General features: G+C 43.2%; 1 protein-coding gene across 2 annotated transcripts in view; it reads right to left on the bottom strand.

Moving 5' to 3' along the window:
• CSMD1 (CUB and Sushi multiple domains 1) overlaps positions 1 to 17,544 on the bottom strand; it is a 949,787-nt gene extending 932,243 nt beyond the window's left edge. For both annotated transcript variants that reach the window (XM_083729648.1, XM_083729649.1), the window contains exon 1: positions 16,084 to 17,544. In XM_083729648.1, the coding sequence (XP_083585774.1) occupies positions 16,084 to 16,153 (70 nt within the window). In that variant the 5' untranslated portion in view covers positions 16,154 to 17,544. The remainder of the gene's footprint in view (positions 1 to 16,083) is intronic.
• Positions 17,545 to 17,774: the final 230 nt, after the last annotated feature.

Below are 17,774 nucleotides of genomic sequence, written 5' to 3'. Positions count from 1 at the left end.
GAATCCTATTCAGAATAATGGGACTTCCCTTTTTTTAAAATGTTGACAGCTATGAGCTGAGGTGCTCTTTCTGCTTTAACTGCTTGTGTCATCCTTGGCTTGGATGCTCTGTGCTTCAGGTTTGATTCTGGACTGTATCCTGACTGCTAGACTTCAGACTTGGATTGACCTTGGACTGCATTTCCTGACCTTTGGGCTTTGATTGCATTGATTGACCCCCTGGACTTTGAACTTTGGACTTGACTTACTGACTGGCCACCAGGTAGGCCAGGTGTTCAGGAGAAACATGGAGGAAATCTTGTGTGGATGTCTCCATCTTGGGGTGCGGTTGTGGTCTTCAGTGGTCAATCAGAGGCAGGTGGCTCTCTCTCATAAAATGAGATTTCTCCCTCCTTCCTTGTCCCTCAAAACTACTGGCAATATGTGTAAGAATGGATACATGTAAAACAAGCTATATGCATATGCCATAATCCTAAGCATTCTTACTGGAAACAGTCCCCATTCAGTATAGCTAAAATTACTTCTAAGTAAACTTATTAAGCAGCTAGTATATGTTGCAGTTAAGGGACACGGGTGGCGCTGTGGGTTAAACCACAGAGCCTAGGACTTGCTGATCAGAAGGTCGGCGGTTCGAATCCCCACGATGGGGTGAGCTCCCGTTGCTCGGTCCCTGCTCCTGCCAACCTAGCAGTTCGAAAGCACGTCAAAGTGCAAGTAGATAAATAGGTACCACTCAGGCGGGAAGGTAAACGGTGTTTCCGTGTGCTGCTCTGGTTCGCCAGATGCGGCTTGATCATGCTGGCCACATGTCCCGGAAGCTGTACGCCAGCTCCCTCGGCCAATAAAGTGAGATGAGTGTTGCAACCCCAGAGTCGGTCACGACTGGACCTAATGGTCAGGAGTCCCTTTACCTTTACCTATATGTTGCAGTTAGAGATACCTGAGAGCTGAACCAGGAGACAGGAAAGGAGGAACCTGGGACAACTTTTTAATTTTTTAATTTTTTTTTAAAGAACAGTTTGGATTTGATATCCCGCCTTTCACTCCCTTTAAGGAGTCTCAGAGCAGCTAACATTATCCTTTCCCTTCCTCCCCCACAACAAACACTCTGTGAGGTGAGTGGGGCTTAGAGACTTCAAAGAAATGGGACAACTTTTTTATGAAGCCCATTACAGCAATGTATTATACAATAACATACTTGCTGCCTTTAAATATCCCCTCCTTCGAAAGGTGGCACTGCTTTGAGAAAAGCATATATATATATATATATATATGGGGACGCAGGTGGCGCTGTGGGTTAAAGCCTCAGCACCTAGGACTTGCCGATCGAAAGTTCGGCGGTTCGAATCCCTGCGGCGGGGTGCGCTCCCGCTGCTCGGTCCCAGCGCCTGCCAACCTAGCAGTTCGAAAGCACCTCTGGGTGCAAGTAGATAAATAGGGACCGCTTACCAGCAGGAAGGTAAACGGCGTTTCTGTGTGCAGCTCTGGCTCGCCAGAGCAGCGATGTCACGCTGGCCACATGACCCGGAAGTGTCTCCGGACAGCGCTGGCCCCTGGCCTCTTAAGTGAGATGGGCGCACAACCCCAGAGTCTGTCAAGACTGGCCCGTACGGGCAGGGGTACCTTTACCTTTTATATATATATGGAATTCAATATATAAAATGGATAACTTAAGACTGAGGAAAAAAACATTTGCTCTTCAGAGTATGCACTGATATGTAATAACACCTTTCACTCTAATGTTAATATAGACAGTGTGGCAATTGCTCTGCTAATCACAGGCTGTGTGAATTCTTTGGTCTAGCAAAAGTAAAGATCATGAAAGCCAGCAGTGAAATAGTGACATGTATTTGTGACTTGTGTTGTGAGCCACTTTGGGCACATTCTTGTGTGGGAAGTGGCATACAAATGCAAAGATGAATGAATGGGCTGGATTACATTAGAGTGGGGGTTCACTCAAAATACGCTGGCGCATGGAAGGAAGTGTATTCCACACGAGGAATGTGCATGCATGTTTAGACAAGGTGTTCCTAAATCTGAAATTCCCTTATTGGTCTTGAATAAGTCGCTGGCTCTCAGCTGGACTTTCCTAACTGTGAAATGGAAACAGTGGTTGTTTGAAAGAATATGAAGGTCTGACATCTGTTGTTTATTTGAAGGATCCAGGGAAAATGCTGATTCATCAAAACACCTCTATGACTGACACTACAGCTTTGGTACTCCAAGATGATGTGATTCTGAACATGTAGGAAAACTCCTATTTCTCTTTTTGCCTTACATCATTTCGGCTTTTCAATACTAACCTATAAATTATGCGTACGAAACAACAATTTTTCTTCATAAGCCACTTTAAAGTCTCCACCCAAATAATTTTGAAGCAACTATAATGTATATCTGTACTTAGCAGAAATTTGGAAAGTTCACTTGGCTCACACACCTCTTGTCTCAGGTATGAAGCACTTCACACAGTTATTTAAATATCCAGGCAAGATAGCCTTTTCTATTTTCTTCTGACAATAACATTTCAGTGAAGTAATTTTGTAAGTGGAGCTGTAGAAGAAATAAAATGATTAGCTCTCCTTTGTTCTGTAATCCTTCTGTAGTGTAATTCCCTTAAAACATAAAGTAGCAAGATAAAATATTGTCATGGAGATCAAAATTATACTTGTAAGTTTGCCTGTCAGTTCTATGGTAACTATTACTTATGATTAGTGCCATTATTCTTATCCCCCCCTTTTTAGTACAACAGTATTTAAATGTAAAACTGCACACACAGCCTTTAACAAAACATTGAGAAATCGAGCCTCAAACAATATCATTAATAAAATAATTCAAGTGCAGCATCCTTTGGTAAATGATGCCAAACAGCAAGGAGGGAATCTGTGCCTAGTCAGAAGTAAGTTCCACTGAGTCCAAGTTAGTATGTACAGGATTAAAACTCTAGCGATGGAGTCAGATAGGTAGATGTTAAGAATAGTTCCCATCTGCCAAATTGGGGGGGGGGGGGACGTGACCCAGGATAGAGAGTTGTTTTGACTTTGAATGAGAAACTTATTGTTAAGCAATTCATACTGAATGCCACATGATGCTACTTCCATAAGGGCCATATGTGAATAACACCTTGTTTCGTGTTCGTTTTGAATCATTTTAAAATGCAAAAATGTTCCGTTCGGTCTTGCTTAAGATAAGGGAACAGAGGATTCACATCTCTTAACAGTTGTGGTGGGGGGAGAGAATTTCAATTGCTATGGCAACCTGAGTTGGGGAAATCTTTCCTGTTTGCAGAGATCATCTCCATTCTATCAGTTGTTGTGTGTGTTCTTTTTACTAAATGTTACTAAAGAAAGCAATTAAAGGTTAATCTCTCTTCAAAAGCAAACAAATCAAAAGCCAGTGAACACCACAGAGAGCAAATGATACATTTCAAGTTGGTCAACAGCTTCCTAATACAGTACGTCTATGATGTGCAGGACGTTTTCTGTCCATTTCCATAGCATCAAATATTAATTTGATATGCTGTTAGCATCAGTGCTTGGCTTGAACATACATTTAGACTTATATTTTTCTACTTGGATAAGTGGATGCAATAAAGGGCCTGAAACCCATTAAAGGCAAGAAGAATATTTCTGTTGGGTTCTGTGGACTTCGGATTAGGTTCTCTGTATTTAAACCTCCACCGCCAGGAAATCCAATTTGCATAGCATGGTTCCAAAATGAACATTGTGCCTAGCTGTGAGTACTACCTAACAGGGATTTATTTAAAAACAGGCAGGCAGATTACATTCACATCTGCTGTGTAAAGGGCCCAGAAAATATTTCAATCTCAGTTTTTGCATGTGTAATTTCGTAGCAAGGTGTGCAGGATAGCTGCTAGAAGAGAGGATTAAAGATGGCACATCATTCTATTCCCAGAGTATATTGTCAGCAAATCACACAGTCATAGTTATCACTTTCTCCAGAAAACTGACATAGCAACTTGAAGTGGGGCAGCCGGCTACTATTGTGTAAGAGGCCAGTTTTGATCCCTGTAGGCTGAATTTTCTGATCCCCAGTTTAAAACATTTTGAAGCCTAGTATATCATCATTGTTCTCTCTCTAAGGCTTCACAGTTCCAACTAATTAATAGTATGCTCCTCTCTTTCAGCTGAGAAGTGGCAACCAATGTTGTGTGCACTTCACACACAGTGAGGGGCTGTTGCTGATCATCAGATGATATGCCTACCTGAGGAATGGGAAAGGAATATTAAGAATCTGGGGAAAACTTGCACATTTGGCAGAATGGCATAGCAGCATTTGCAAAAGTCTAGTAGTATTAAAGGGAATATCATATATATCCTCCCCACTAAAACTGTTGGTCTCCCTCCATACAGAGTACAGCTGTAGATGGAACAGTAGCTCCTGCCTTCATCGTCTAACATATTTCACAGCGAAGCTGTTTTGCTAAGCTCCACCCTTATATCTTTTCAACTGCCCTAATAGACTAGCACCACATAGTTCAGTGTTGGAAATATAAATGCACTAAAGTTTATTTCATTTTCCAAACAACAAAAACACAGATAGAGATGATCGCTCACTGTGGAATCCTTATAGTTGCTGAGTAGTACTAGAGATTTGTCAAATATCCAGTAAAGCTATGATATTCCTACTCCATACCCTCAAACCAAATGCCTATATTGGATCAATGAGCTAGATTTAATTATGTCCTTCCATTCATGAAAAGGGGCTTTGATCCAGCAAAGGCTCCTGCTCATGAAGGAAGAAACCAATTCATCTTATCCTCTGACTCTCTGAGGCCACCCAAATCAACACAGGAGGATTTGGGGCTATCCAATAGTGTGCAGGACTTAGTACCGTTTTATGGGAAATTGCCAAAATAACCTCTGCTGAATCCAATCCCATTCCATGAATGAAAGGGTGCTGTTGGATTCAGCCCATTGTGTGTGTGATGAGAACATAATAAAAGTTGGCTGCTTCCTAATTGCAAAGTTCACCAGTTTAGGCCTTTGAACATGTATATTTACCCTTATTTTAACAACTGCTGGAGAAAATGGTGGAAACATGCATTTATTTTTAGATTAACAAACAGCTCTCAATAAAAAAATTATAATAGTAAGCCAGTATAAGGGTAGTTTTACAAAATATCCAAGCTCCCAAATAGAATATGTTTTGACTTCCACTTGCAAGTTCTGGAGAAAAGTAGGTCAGCACATAAGATTCCCCTACTGAATCTGAAGCAAAAGCAAAAGGGGAGTTGCACTAGATACTTTGCAATGCCACAACTGTAGTAGCCCCTTCTCCTTTCCCTCATGTTATGAGTTACAAGCATCTCTACCAGTCAGCAATTCTAATGTGTTATACTAGGCTGTGAGCACAATCCCACTATATACTCAGAAATCAGTACTACTAATTTCAATGGGATGTGTTCCCAGTTAAGTATCTACAGTATTCCATTTGGACAAGACTTGTATAGGATTGCACTATTAATGTTGTTATGATTACAAATTAGGTTGAAATGACCCCCTTCACCATCTCCCACGGCTCTTCAGAACATTACCACAATATCCATATGTTCAAAGAAAAATCACAATGCTTGTATTAGCATATTTTCAATTCAAAACAGCAGTTAAGTTGTAACTGAGTAGATGGTGGCTTCACAGGTATTTTCTATGAAATGGCAGTAACATTTAAAGTTGCTTCCAGATTCAACTCAAGCCATGATTTGTTGGTGATAGTTCATGTACACTAGAATTTCCCATTGTTATATTCAGCTTTATGCTTTTCTATTAATTTTCAGGGAAGCCTACCGACATTGCTGTTGAGGGGACTCTCATTCTTTTCTGAATTGGTAGGTTTGTCACATATAAAGCATCTCTGTAGTAGCATCACAATAATGAAACACTTCCTCCCTGCATTCCCTTGCCTTTCGGATCTGGTGGAAGCTCAGTTTGGTGGCCACTGTATAGCTATTCAAATTAATTAGTGCAGGAGTAGGGTCTTTTTAATTCACAACCAAGCTAAAATGAAGTTATAAACCATGATCACTCTCCTCAACTTCTCATGCTACATATATTATCCATAACATACTAGCTTGACTTAATATAATGAGACATAATTATTTTGTGGCACTGAATCCCAGTCTTGTTGGGATTGGTACATTATGTATTTTCACTGGTGTGGGGATCATGCTGCATATTTTATTGCTTCCTAATTTAGCAAATATTTGCCTATGAAGGTAAAGGTGCACAAAGTAGCTACCTAGCTTTAAACAAAGACAGATGGCAGAAATTGTATGGTAACTGAAGGACTGTAGGAAATCACATTTAATGATTATACCTCCAATTAGAATATTCCTGCCGTTGCAAGAATTTGTGATTTTTGTGCAGCTGTATCCTTGAAAACAAATCATTAGCAACATTCTCATTAGTCAAGAGACTTGTACTTATCATTATAAACATAAATATGAGACAAATTAAACCTAGTTCTCCTCCTGAAATATATATATATGCCTTCCAGTTTAAAATGATCTCAAAATGCATTTTTGTGAAATGCCCTAAGACCCCTGGGTATAAGGTGGTATATAAATTCAAAAAATAAAATAAATATGCTCTCCAGTTAACAAGTGATGAGCTACTGTTCTAAGATTCAACAAATAACTTTTTGGGTTTAACATGTTGTGTTGAGGGTTTTTCATGCTCACACAAGCTCTGACATTCCAGTTCCTATGGGGGTGGGGAGGAAATTCAGCAAATATATGTAAAAGTCCCTTGAATCTCAAACCCTCACTTTTCTCTGAAATCCCCGAACTGCCCATCTGATATGTTTTCCACTCCACTCATTTCCCTCAAACTGTTTTCTACTCATATCCTAGGATTTCTTCTCCCTAACATAACTTCTTACCTATTGACATACTTGAAAGATAAACACTTTTTAAATTGCACAAAGCTACAAACATATTACAAAAATCATGAGTATGGCACATACTAGGTGTGCCCCTTGACCTAATGCAACACTTTCTCAACATATGCAGCACAGATGCCTATTTCCCCCAAAACCACCCCAACAAAGGCTATGGAAGGAAAATGCACAACACCTGTTAACTACCTAAAATTATTCATAGATTTGTCATTCAAAACAAGCCATCTATTATCGTTTCTACTCCAAATTTTGCATGGGGCATCCTAAAACGTACCTCTCCTATATTGCCAGATTTCGAATGTCAACAGAACTTTTTTTAAAACCATAAGCTGTAGAACAGGCTTTCTCAACCTCAATTCTCCAGATGTTTTGAGACTACAATTCCCATCATCCCTGACCATTGCTCCTGCTAGCTAGGGATCATGGAAGTTATAGGCCAAAAACAGATGAAGGGCCGAGGTTAAGGAAGCCTGCTGTAGAACCTACAATTCCCAATTGTCATAATAGAAGAATGAGATTCAGCTGTCTTGCTCTTAAAAAAGGGCCACAACTGTGGATCTATGTTAATACTGTGAAATGTGTTCATTGAAAATAAGAGGAATATTGCATGTTCTGATAAGAACTTACGTCAGTTTTTGTTTGTTTTGATTTGCACCAGCAGACAATTCACAAATGTTACCATAGTACATCACAATCATCACATCAGATATAGTTCATGTAATTTGTCTATATAGGTATTGCTCTTGGAAACACTGCAACAAATATTTTATAGAACTTGCTAATCAAGAAAAAAAAGGTCACTTTATTTATGTATTTATAATTCATCATTTCCAAAGACTGAGGCGACTTACAAAACAACTAAAAACTATACTGAAATATAAACCAACGAGACATATAAATTATAATTAAAATAGATAACAAAATTAAAATAGCAAGACGTTTTTCTTTTAAAAAGAGAGATCAGTGCTTATTTGTCCAGTCTGATTGAAACTGGATTATGAGTCCTCTGCAGGTACAAAATAAAATAAAATGTATTTCAGATTGGAGCTCTACCCCACTACTGTATTCATGAGCATTTAAATGGATTTGTGCCATAGAAAAGACAGATTTATTTTATTTTATTTAAAAAAATGTATAAAAGAAAGTAAAAAGACCTGTATTAAAAAAAAAACTTGTTTGCTTCTTATTTTCTTTCTCTCCCCCCCACTCCCCGCCTAGACTGCTGCTACTCTGAACTGCATGAATAGCTACTTTGTATTGAACCGATATATTAAAGAGTAGATCTCAATTTTGGCAACTCCAGAACCAAACAGTGACAGAAAATGAAGCTTCCCTCTCTTCCCTCATAGTCTCTGTGCTTATTTGAATCCCACTTAAGAAAACAGCCTCACAGTATGGGAACCACTACTCTAGAAGCAATGAGAATACAACACATAAAGCTTTTTCCACCCATATATATGAGTAGGCATTAAGCATGGCGGGGAACCTTAAGTTGTTGTAGTTCCAGTCATTATTTTGACAAAGTGATAGCAGCAAGCAAAGGGTACACAAAAACTTGCTCTTTGAAAATAAGCTGGAACACATGTATGTATGTTCCAGAGCCTGACTCTTAGCTGAAGAAGGATATTCACTTCCCTGCTTTTCATTGAAACTTGGCATCAGGAATAATGTGTAAAATCTGCTTGTTCTGTATATTCTGCGGGAGATGGAAGAGAAAATAACTGCAGTGATGATTTAAAATTACCTTTTCAAATAACAGTATGGAAGACAAGTCACTTATCAGATCCGAAACATTTTTACTATATATCCTTTTATGCACTTCTCAGGTTCAGTTAGATTTAGAGGTTTCTACCAGATGTCCCCTCTGCAGCTCCCATTACCCCCTGACCATTGGTCAAGCTGGCTGGAACAGGTGGAAATTGGAGTTCAGTCACATCTAGAGCAGTGTTTCCCAACCTTGTGCCTCCAGATGTTTTTGGCCTACAACTCCCATCATCCCTAGCTAGCAAGACCAGTGGTCAGGGATGATGGGAGTTGTAGGCCAAAAACATCTGGAGGCACAAGGTTGGGAAACACTGATCTAGAGGGTACCAAATTGACTAGCTCTGAGTCAGATGTCTGCACAAGAAAGCGAATTCCAGAAGAATTCATTCCTACTAGCAGAGATCTCATTTCTTTCCTATGCTTAAAAAACCATCACAAAATTTACTCCAGCCCCAGCCCACCAGAGCTAATTTTTTGGGGGGGTATACATTGAGCTGCTGGGGAGAGGAGGGGAAAAGTGATGTTCCACTAGAGCACATCCCTTGCAGTAGCAGAAAGATTCATGATGGTCTTGATATATTGAAACCCACAAGATGAGATTCAACAGATATGAATCTGTACCTGCATTTAGGCGCTAAGAATCAATGCCACAAATATAGAAGGGAGAGGAGACCCCTCCCACACACCTTACATGCCAAAGGTGTATTGATTCATCATAAGCCAAACATGAAACAGTTGTGCAATGTGGCTATAAAGAACTTTGCAGTCTTTGGATGTATAAATAGGTGCATGGTGTCCAAATTGTGATAAGTAATCATTTCATTCTACTCTGTGCTGGTCAGTTCTGGGTACTTTGAGAAGGACCTTGACCAACTGAAGCATGTTCAGAGGAGGACAATCAGAATGGTGAGGAATCTGGAAACCAACTGCCAAGAAGAACAGTTGAGAGAGTTGGGTGTTTAGCTTGGAGAAAAGAATATTAAAAGGAGAGGGGCAATGATAATGTTACACACACACACACACACACACACACACACACGGCTGTCACACACAATAAGGAGCCAACTTCTTGTCTATGTTTTTCCAGAAGGCAGGAGTAGAAAAATGGCAAAAACTGCAAGGAAGCAGATTTCAGCTAAATATTAAGAGAAAGTTAGGAGTGGAATGGACTGCCTCAGGATGTGGTGAGTGTTGCTGGAACTACTGGAAAAGAGTCCAGACAACCGTCAGGAAGGAGTACTGTATCTGCATCCTCCATTGCAGATTATGAACTGAACACAGGATTGGACAAAATGGCCAAGAATCCTCCCAACTATGACCTCCAAAGGGCACCTTGACCACCATGATGTAATCAACATTATATATCTACACTAGTAATTTATATTGGTTTTACACTAGTTGTTTATATTAGTTTCATACTATTTTAACTATCAACTGTACATTCTTCCCCTGTTTACTCCTTCCTCCATTTCCTCTTCCTCTTTTTTATGTCTGTCTGTGTGTATGTAGCAAATGAAATGACTGCTAAACCCATTAAGACTATGTGTAGACATGCCCATAGCACAAAACTGAGCTCTTTTTAAGTGGCACTCACATTGGAAAGGCTTCTGATAGGTAGCAGAGCAGGACAGGCTTGCTACATTTATTTCCCATAAGATGTTTCCATACACAGGCCAAACTTTAACAAGGGAGACATCTGAATAGCTGGCATCTGGATAATGAGTTGTGAATTAGGAGAATGTGGCTACAAAGCGATTTCTGTGCTAGATAAGAGGTGGCATAATTTCTTTCTCTTATGATCACACAGTGCAGGGCTGGGAGCAGGAGAATTTTCAGCTGAGGGTGTGAGATGCAGATTTACGCACCTGGTCCATAGGGCACGACCATGTGAGAATAACAAGGCAATGTCTCACTGTGAAAGTTGGATGGGGAGAAGAAGAGTTATGCACTACGCAACACCCCTGGTGGTTGTACCTTTATCTCTATTGCTAACATTCAGACAAACCACTGCCTGAGCAGCATTATAGTTACGTTTATCAGTAGGATTAAAGTCCTTGACTACCAGCATGAACAAATGACTTTTGGAACTAATCCTTCTGTGCCTACAATATTATATGATCTGCTTTGGAAGACTTTATTTCTACTACAAGGTCTTTCTGTAAGTAGCGATATATTTTACAGACTTGAAGCAAGTCTCTTTAAATGCATGCAACAACTAATACTTGATTGGGAGCCGCCCAGAGTGGCTGGGGAAACTCAGCCAGATGGGCAGGGTATAAATTATTATTATTATTATTATTATTATTATTATTATTATTATTATTATTGAAACGAACTTAACCATTTTGCAGAACAGTTGGTCAGATGTCCTGGAAGTAGTGATGAAATGAAGCCACAGAATGCTACATATGGTATTACATTTCCCGCTTCATCTGAAGAAAACTATCTTATCATCATCATTTTTTTAATAAAAATTGTATACCGTCTTTCTATCTTACAATATTCAAGGCGGCTTACAAGCTGAAGAAACAAAAAATGTTCCATCTTATAACAATCTAATGCAATACAAAAATGTTATAATAAAACATAACTTTAAAATAGGCAACCTACATCAAAAAAGTAACATTCAACAATCATTAGAATAGTATTAAATAATAATAATAATATATAAAAGTTAAACAGAAATCCACTCAACAGTTACAATAAATAATTTCTAAACTATAATCAATAAAACAATGGTAAGCCACAGTACATAAAATAATACAATACAATTACAGATCTTGGGAACTGTAAAAAGGAAAAGGAAACTAGGACATTTATTTATTTTTTAAATCAAAGAAACCTACCTTCCCACCCACCCCTGTGAATATTATTAGTTCACAATCTTCATTAAGTGGCTATACTACTTTGGTTTGGCTGGAGTGTTATATTAGCACCGTAACCCCAGCCATAACCTTAGGTTTGCAGGACAGCTTCTTAAGTCAAACCTCCTAAATTTAATACTGAGCAAATAGCCATCAAGAAACAACACCCTTCTATGTTAGTGTAGACCATGCACAAGACATTGGCTGGATTACTTGGAGGTGTGGTTGTGGTAAATGATGACTATGATGAGTGAGGAAGATGAGAGGGCATTCTTTCTTAAGCGGCTTGGCATGTCACAATGACCTGCAGTTTGGTGGAGAGAAATCCAAAGCCCCAATGGGCACACCTTTCTACTCAGTCAGAGGAGTTATCTGGACTATCTGTTTACATGCAATAATAATTGCCTCATTTATCAGCCCAACATGTTAAAAAATATGACCTGATGAGGATCTGAGCCAAGCTATTGAATTAAATAAAAAATCTTCAAGGTGCATGTGATCAAGGAGAGGAAATCTGGATATTTTCCCCAAGCACTGGACCACATTGCATTAACTATGGGTGCTTTCTCCCAGTCCCAGTCCCATGATGGAGAAAGGCAAAAGCATGTAAAATAGGTGTGGTTCCCCCCCCCCTTCCTTTCATCAGAAAAAAAATATTATTCCCCAAATCAACACAGAGTAGCTCCCTTCTCAAGAAACGTTTGCTTTCCAAAAATCCAGTAACAATGGAAACATAGTACAAAGCAACAACCAAAAATGCACACCTTTTTAATCCCATTTAAAAATCACAAGAAGCAACTTTTACTCCTTGCTTCCAAGTTATATGCTTCTTTGCAGCTTCTTGTACCTATCAAGAACCCTATTAATTACTGGAAGCAAAGCTGCACTCATGTAACCTTAATTCCCCTCTGTTCCTTATAATTAGCAAGTAGTGCGTACCTTATTGCTGTGACAGAGGTGAGGTTGGAGAGGAGGATTTCTACTTTTTCTTTCTTTTTTTTTTTTTTTAGTACAGCGGTGGAAACATATAGGCCTCCCTATTTTTTTTTCCTCCTGCCAAAAAGGAGGGTATATGCATACTTTAAATCACATGGATGGGAATTGCTGGCATGGAAAGCAGGGATGCATTCCTGAGCGATTTTAACCGAATATGTAGAGCTTATAGCCCTATCCTAACCATATTTAAAGTAAATTATCCTAGCTCAATAAGACCTACTTACAAGTAAATATGCATTTGGATTCTGGTTTCGGCTTCAAGAAAGTTACCGGAAGAAAGCCAATAGGCTAAACACAGATTTCTATAGATTTTTAGCTAAAGAAAAATGAAAAGGAACCACAAGTCTGCAGTACACCTATTAACCCTTTTAAAAGCATTTTATTTGGGAAGGAACTTATGTGCAACTGTTCAATAGGTTATGGGATTTGACCTACACATATAGTGTGTGTGTGTGTGGCAGGAATGTTAGTGATAAATATACTTTAAGACAAAGAGAACATTACATATAAAACACACACACACACACTTCTCCATGGAAATGTAGCACTTTGGATTCTTCATCATAGAATCTCTGTCAATAAAAAAAGCAAATTAATTCCTTTCCATGGGGCAGTTAAAATAAAGAGTTGCTGGGCACTGCTAATTAAGATGTTATGTGCTTAGAAAACCAAAGCTGATCTGTTACTAGGTGATAGTTATTTTTCAGTCACTCTCCCTTTAAGCAGTACACCTCGTTCCAAATGTAGGTTTACATTATGCTAAATATAGATGCAAGTGCTTTAAAGCTTTGGAATCTAAAAGGTAGCAGTGGGAAGGAGTCAAACGTCACTGCTGTTTCTTCTTCTTCTTCTTTTCTTCTTCTGCTTGTTGTCTGGATCCAGTGCTACGTAAGATTGCAGCCTATTCCCCCCCTCCCCATATTAAAATAACGCACAGCTAAATTAATCTTAACTCTTGCATCACCAAAGGTACTGCCCAAAGCCCACTTTATGGATTAGCTGAATACATCTGAGCAGTGCTTTCTAAGCATGAACCAGACTCAGCATTTCATACACAATGTCAGCTTTTCTTTTCTTTTTTAAGGAAAATGCTAAAATGGCAAATGTCAAGAACCAGCAACAGTGTGTTTAATAAGTGAGTCAGAACTCTAAGTCCTCAGCTGTAGCTGAGACAATAGTGCTATTGATTGTAACTTATCCCACCCTCTCCTCTCCTCAGCCTCAAGAACATATTATTTGCCTTGATGCCACAGGATGAGCCCGTTTGATTGCAATTGTATGTCCATTCCTGGCAAATGCCCCCCCCCATTCCTCCAGTGCTCCTGGCCACAGGCAGCTGTTAGCAGCTGCTAAAAGAATCTGAATTTGCCAGAGGATCTGGATTTGTGTCCTCCTTTCAAATCCAACTTCTCAAAAAACCCCAATCCAGAGGCAAAGGACTGAAATGAAACACACGTGTCAGGATTATTAAGCAGCAGTAGCAGGGCAAGGCAAAACCTTGGCTAATTGGGGCTGCACAGGGGAAAGAAAAACGCTGTCTCCCAGCTAAGAAGACACAGAGTCAAGGGTGGTAGAGTGTGATGAAAATATAGCAACTTTTGGAAATGGAATGAAACAGAAAGACCTCTGTTGCCGCAGTAGACTGAAAAGGGGCAAAATCCTACTATGGCGTGTGAATAGCTCCAAGGGCGAGCCTTGTCTTTATAGGAGCTGGCCTTTCAGCACGATTTCTAAATATGTCAGATGTTTCTGTTCCTCTGTTCTTTATTCAAAGTGAGTAAAATGAGATCAGAGGCAGCAAAGAGCCAGGCATCACTTTGTCACCTGCGGCAGCTCCAGGGATGGGGTTGAAGGCAGGGTGGTGATGGGGCTTTAGTGCATTCATTAACACAACTTGCTCTTCTTGCTCCAAACTATGCAAGCCTTAGCACAACTCAGTGTATTGAAACAGAGATGAGATGTTGCCACCTGCCTTTTACCCTTCCCCTAACCTCTGCCTAGTGATTAAAAGTAATTCAGGGAAAGAAGAAGGAAGAAAAAGAGAGGGAGGGAATCTAAACGGGATGCTCACTTATGCAAAGTGACCCCACTACTTTACAATGTGGCACCATGTCATAATTCAGAACACACACTCACACAGGAAGTAGACAGGAGAGGCAGACACAAGCACTTTTAGTCACTTTGAAGTTTTTGTTCTCTCTGAGTTTTCAATAATTTGCTATAAAATCGGGACAGCAAAAAAAAAGAGGTTGATTTGGGAGAAATAGCTGTTTTTAATATGTTATGCTAGAATGGATTTTTTTTTTCATTTTATTAAAAAAATAGCAAAAGAAATTATCTATATCCCCCTCCTACCCTTTTGTAAGGACACCTGAAGAGGAAGAAGGAAGAGGGAGTTTCAGAAGCAAGACAGAAACAGGTTTTGAAGTAAGCAGGTGTTGTCACCAGAGGCAGCCACAACACACACACACACCTTGCCAACACGAAAAAGGCCCGGGCTAATGAGAAGCAAAGTGAATAAAGCCGACCTTGTTGTCTCAGGGGCAACTAGGTAAGTTGTGGGGCTAGGGCCAAGGCAGAAGTTGTGTAACCCTCCGGTATCCTGCCCCACCTTGGTTTCAAGGAGAAAGAGAATACCAAGCAAGCAAATGGTGAAAGGAGATTCCTGGATGTGGGGGGGAGAAGAGAGGGACTACAGGCAAGATAAGCACCACCTTTTTCTATGCCGACCATCAGGAACATCCTTGGGTCCCCTCCAAGCCTGCTTCCCTCCCCTGCCTCCCTGCAACTTGCAAGGAACAAAGTACAGGTCTCAGCCATCCCAGGGGTGGGGTGGGCGAGGGCTGAGAACACCACACGGCCACCTCCTTCTGGGAAAGCAGGGCAGCAGAACGGCGGGCGAGGTGCCTAGCTCGCCTTTGCTGGCAGCGGAGCTTCTTTCCATCTCGGGGAGGAAGACGAGAGGGTCTGAGGGTGGGGAGGCGGCAGAGGAGGAGGAGGAGGAGGAGGCGGAGGCGGGAAGGAACTTGGCAGCCCAGGCAAGCTATCTTTAGCATCCCTCAGTTAAGTACCAGCCACCACCACCACATCACCACCCATGTGCGGACGAGGAGAGAGGGCAAGGTCCCCCCCGTCCAGCCCGGGAGGCTCCCTTCGCTGGCGGCGCAGTTCCTCCCCCATAGCGCACCCCCCCCCCACAAACCACCAGCAAAAAACAACAACCACCCCCACATAAGCTCCCTTCATGAACCACCAGCGGCGGAGCTGGGAGGGAGCAGGTGCCAGGCATGCCACGGTCCGGGTGTGCGCGGCGACGGCAAGGGGAGCGTGGAGCCGTTGACCAGTGTGTGTGTGTGTATATATATGGGGGGGGGGAATACACGCCTGAGGTAAAGCCGGGAGCTGGCACAGGCACGACACCCCCTTCCCCCCTCCTTCCAGTCGGGTCGGCTGTAGAAGAATCTCCCCCCGCCCCCCCCCACAAACACAAAAGGAGGAAGCCCCCCTCAAGTAACGGAAAGAAGGAGAAACCAGCAAGGCTTACCCTGAGCTGCGGCGACGAGCCCCGCGCAGAGCACCAGCAGCCGAGCCTCGAATTGCCTCCACGCAGTCATGTCTGCAGTTTATTCCACACACATAGAGAGAGAGGGAAAGGCGCGAGCGGGAGCTCGGAGGAGGCAGGCTGAGACCCGGGGTGGGGGTGGAGGGGGGGGGTTTGCAACGCCGGTTGGTTGGTTGGTTGGCTGCTTGACCGGTCGGTCGGAGCACCTCGCCGCGGCGCCTCTCAGCTGCGAGCGCGGGCTCCCTCCCTCGCCAGAAGTACCCGCGGGGCGAAAGAATCACCAGAGGGCGAAGCCAGGCGGAGGAGGAGAAGGAGAAGGAGGTGGTGGTGTCGGCGGCGGCAGCAGCAGCAGCAGCGAGGGGAGCTCCAGGTGCCGCGAGTGGCAGCGGCGGCGGCGGCGCAGCATTCGACGCCTCCTGCAGGACTGCTGGTTGCCTCGGCTCGCCGCCTTCTCATAGCATCAAGTGCCGGCGAGCCACTGCGGGGCGGAGAGCGCGCGGGGAGACCAGGCTGAGGGAGAGGAGCGGCGAGAGCCTCCTCCGCCAGCGGCTCTCCAGAGTCTGAGGCGAAAACCACCAGCTGCCCCAAGACAGCGGAGACGTCGACGACGAGGAAGACCGTGGAGAGGTGGCGGCGGTGGTGGTGCGAGAGGAGGAGACGCGGCCGGGCATCGAGTGAGGAGGGAAGCCAGAGGAGACGCGGCGGCGGCGGCAAATAAAAAGAAAGGCGCGCGAGGGAGAGGAGAGAACCAAATGGAAATAGCGGGTTGCTCCTGTCACGGCGAGGAGGAGAAGCTGAGGGACGCAGCCGAGCCGGGAGAGCGCGGCAAGCTTGACAGGCTGCTAGCAGCGCAAGAAGGAGCTGCTGCTGCCGCTGCCGCCGCCGCCGCCGCTCCTGCTGCTGCTGGACTCAACCATCCCTTCCCACAGAGAGGGGAAGGAGGCTGGAGCGGCGCAGCGGCGGCAGCAGGAGCGAGCGAGCGAGCGCACCCGCCAAAGCCCAAGGCAAAGCAGCCGCAGCAGCCTTCTCGCAGCCCTCACGAAACGGGGGTGGGAAAGGCGGGAAAGCGAGGGGAATCGTTTTCTCTCTTCTCTTCTCTCCCCCCCCCCTCAAAAAAACCCCCCTCCGCCCCGCTGAGGGAGGTGGCGGCAGTGGCTGGGAATCTTCTTTTCCAGTCACAGGGGACGACGGGGCAGTTGAGGGGGCAACTGGAGAGAGAGAGAAAGCACGCGCGCCGACTGAGGGGCGGGACGAGGGACGCGCTCGGGAATCCCGCGCCGCGCCGCGAAACGCGCTCTGGCGTCCCGTCGTCGTCCCTCACGCTTCTCGCCTTCCCGACAGACCTACCTCGCAGGGCGCACGTTGGGCGCCTTGAGGCGGCTGGTGGAGCGTAAAAGGCGGGAAGCCGCAGCTACAGGAGTGCAGGGAATGGTTCCCCCTTGTCGGTTAAGCGACAGCAGCAGCCCAAACCCAGGCTTTGCTTGGTGTCTTTGAGGAGAAATGTCCTCCTGGGGTCGCTCAAGAGGCCGTTTGCAAGGGTCGCTCTGGATCCAGTCTAAATAAGAGTGCCCTCCTCCCTTAAAAAGAGCAAGGGACACCTGGGAGCCAGTGTCATAGCTGTCAACTTTTCCCTTTTCTTGTGAGGAATCCTATTTGGAAGAAGGGAATTTCCC

Source organism: Podarcis gaigeae (assembly GCF_964106915.1).
Source record: "Podarcis gaigeae genome assembly, chromosome: 3".
Lineage (NCBI taxonomy): Eukaryota > Metazoa > Chordata > Lepidosauria > Squamata > Lacertidae > Podarcis > Podarcis gaigeae.
Note: the sequence above shows the minus strand (reverse complement) of the source record. Positions and strands in the feature narration are given on the sequence as shown.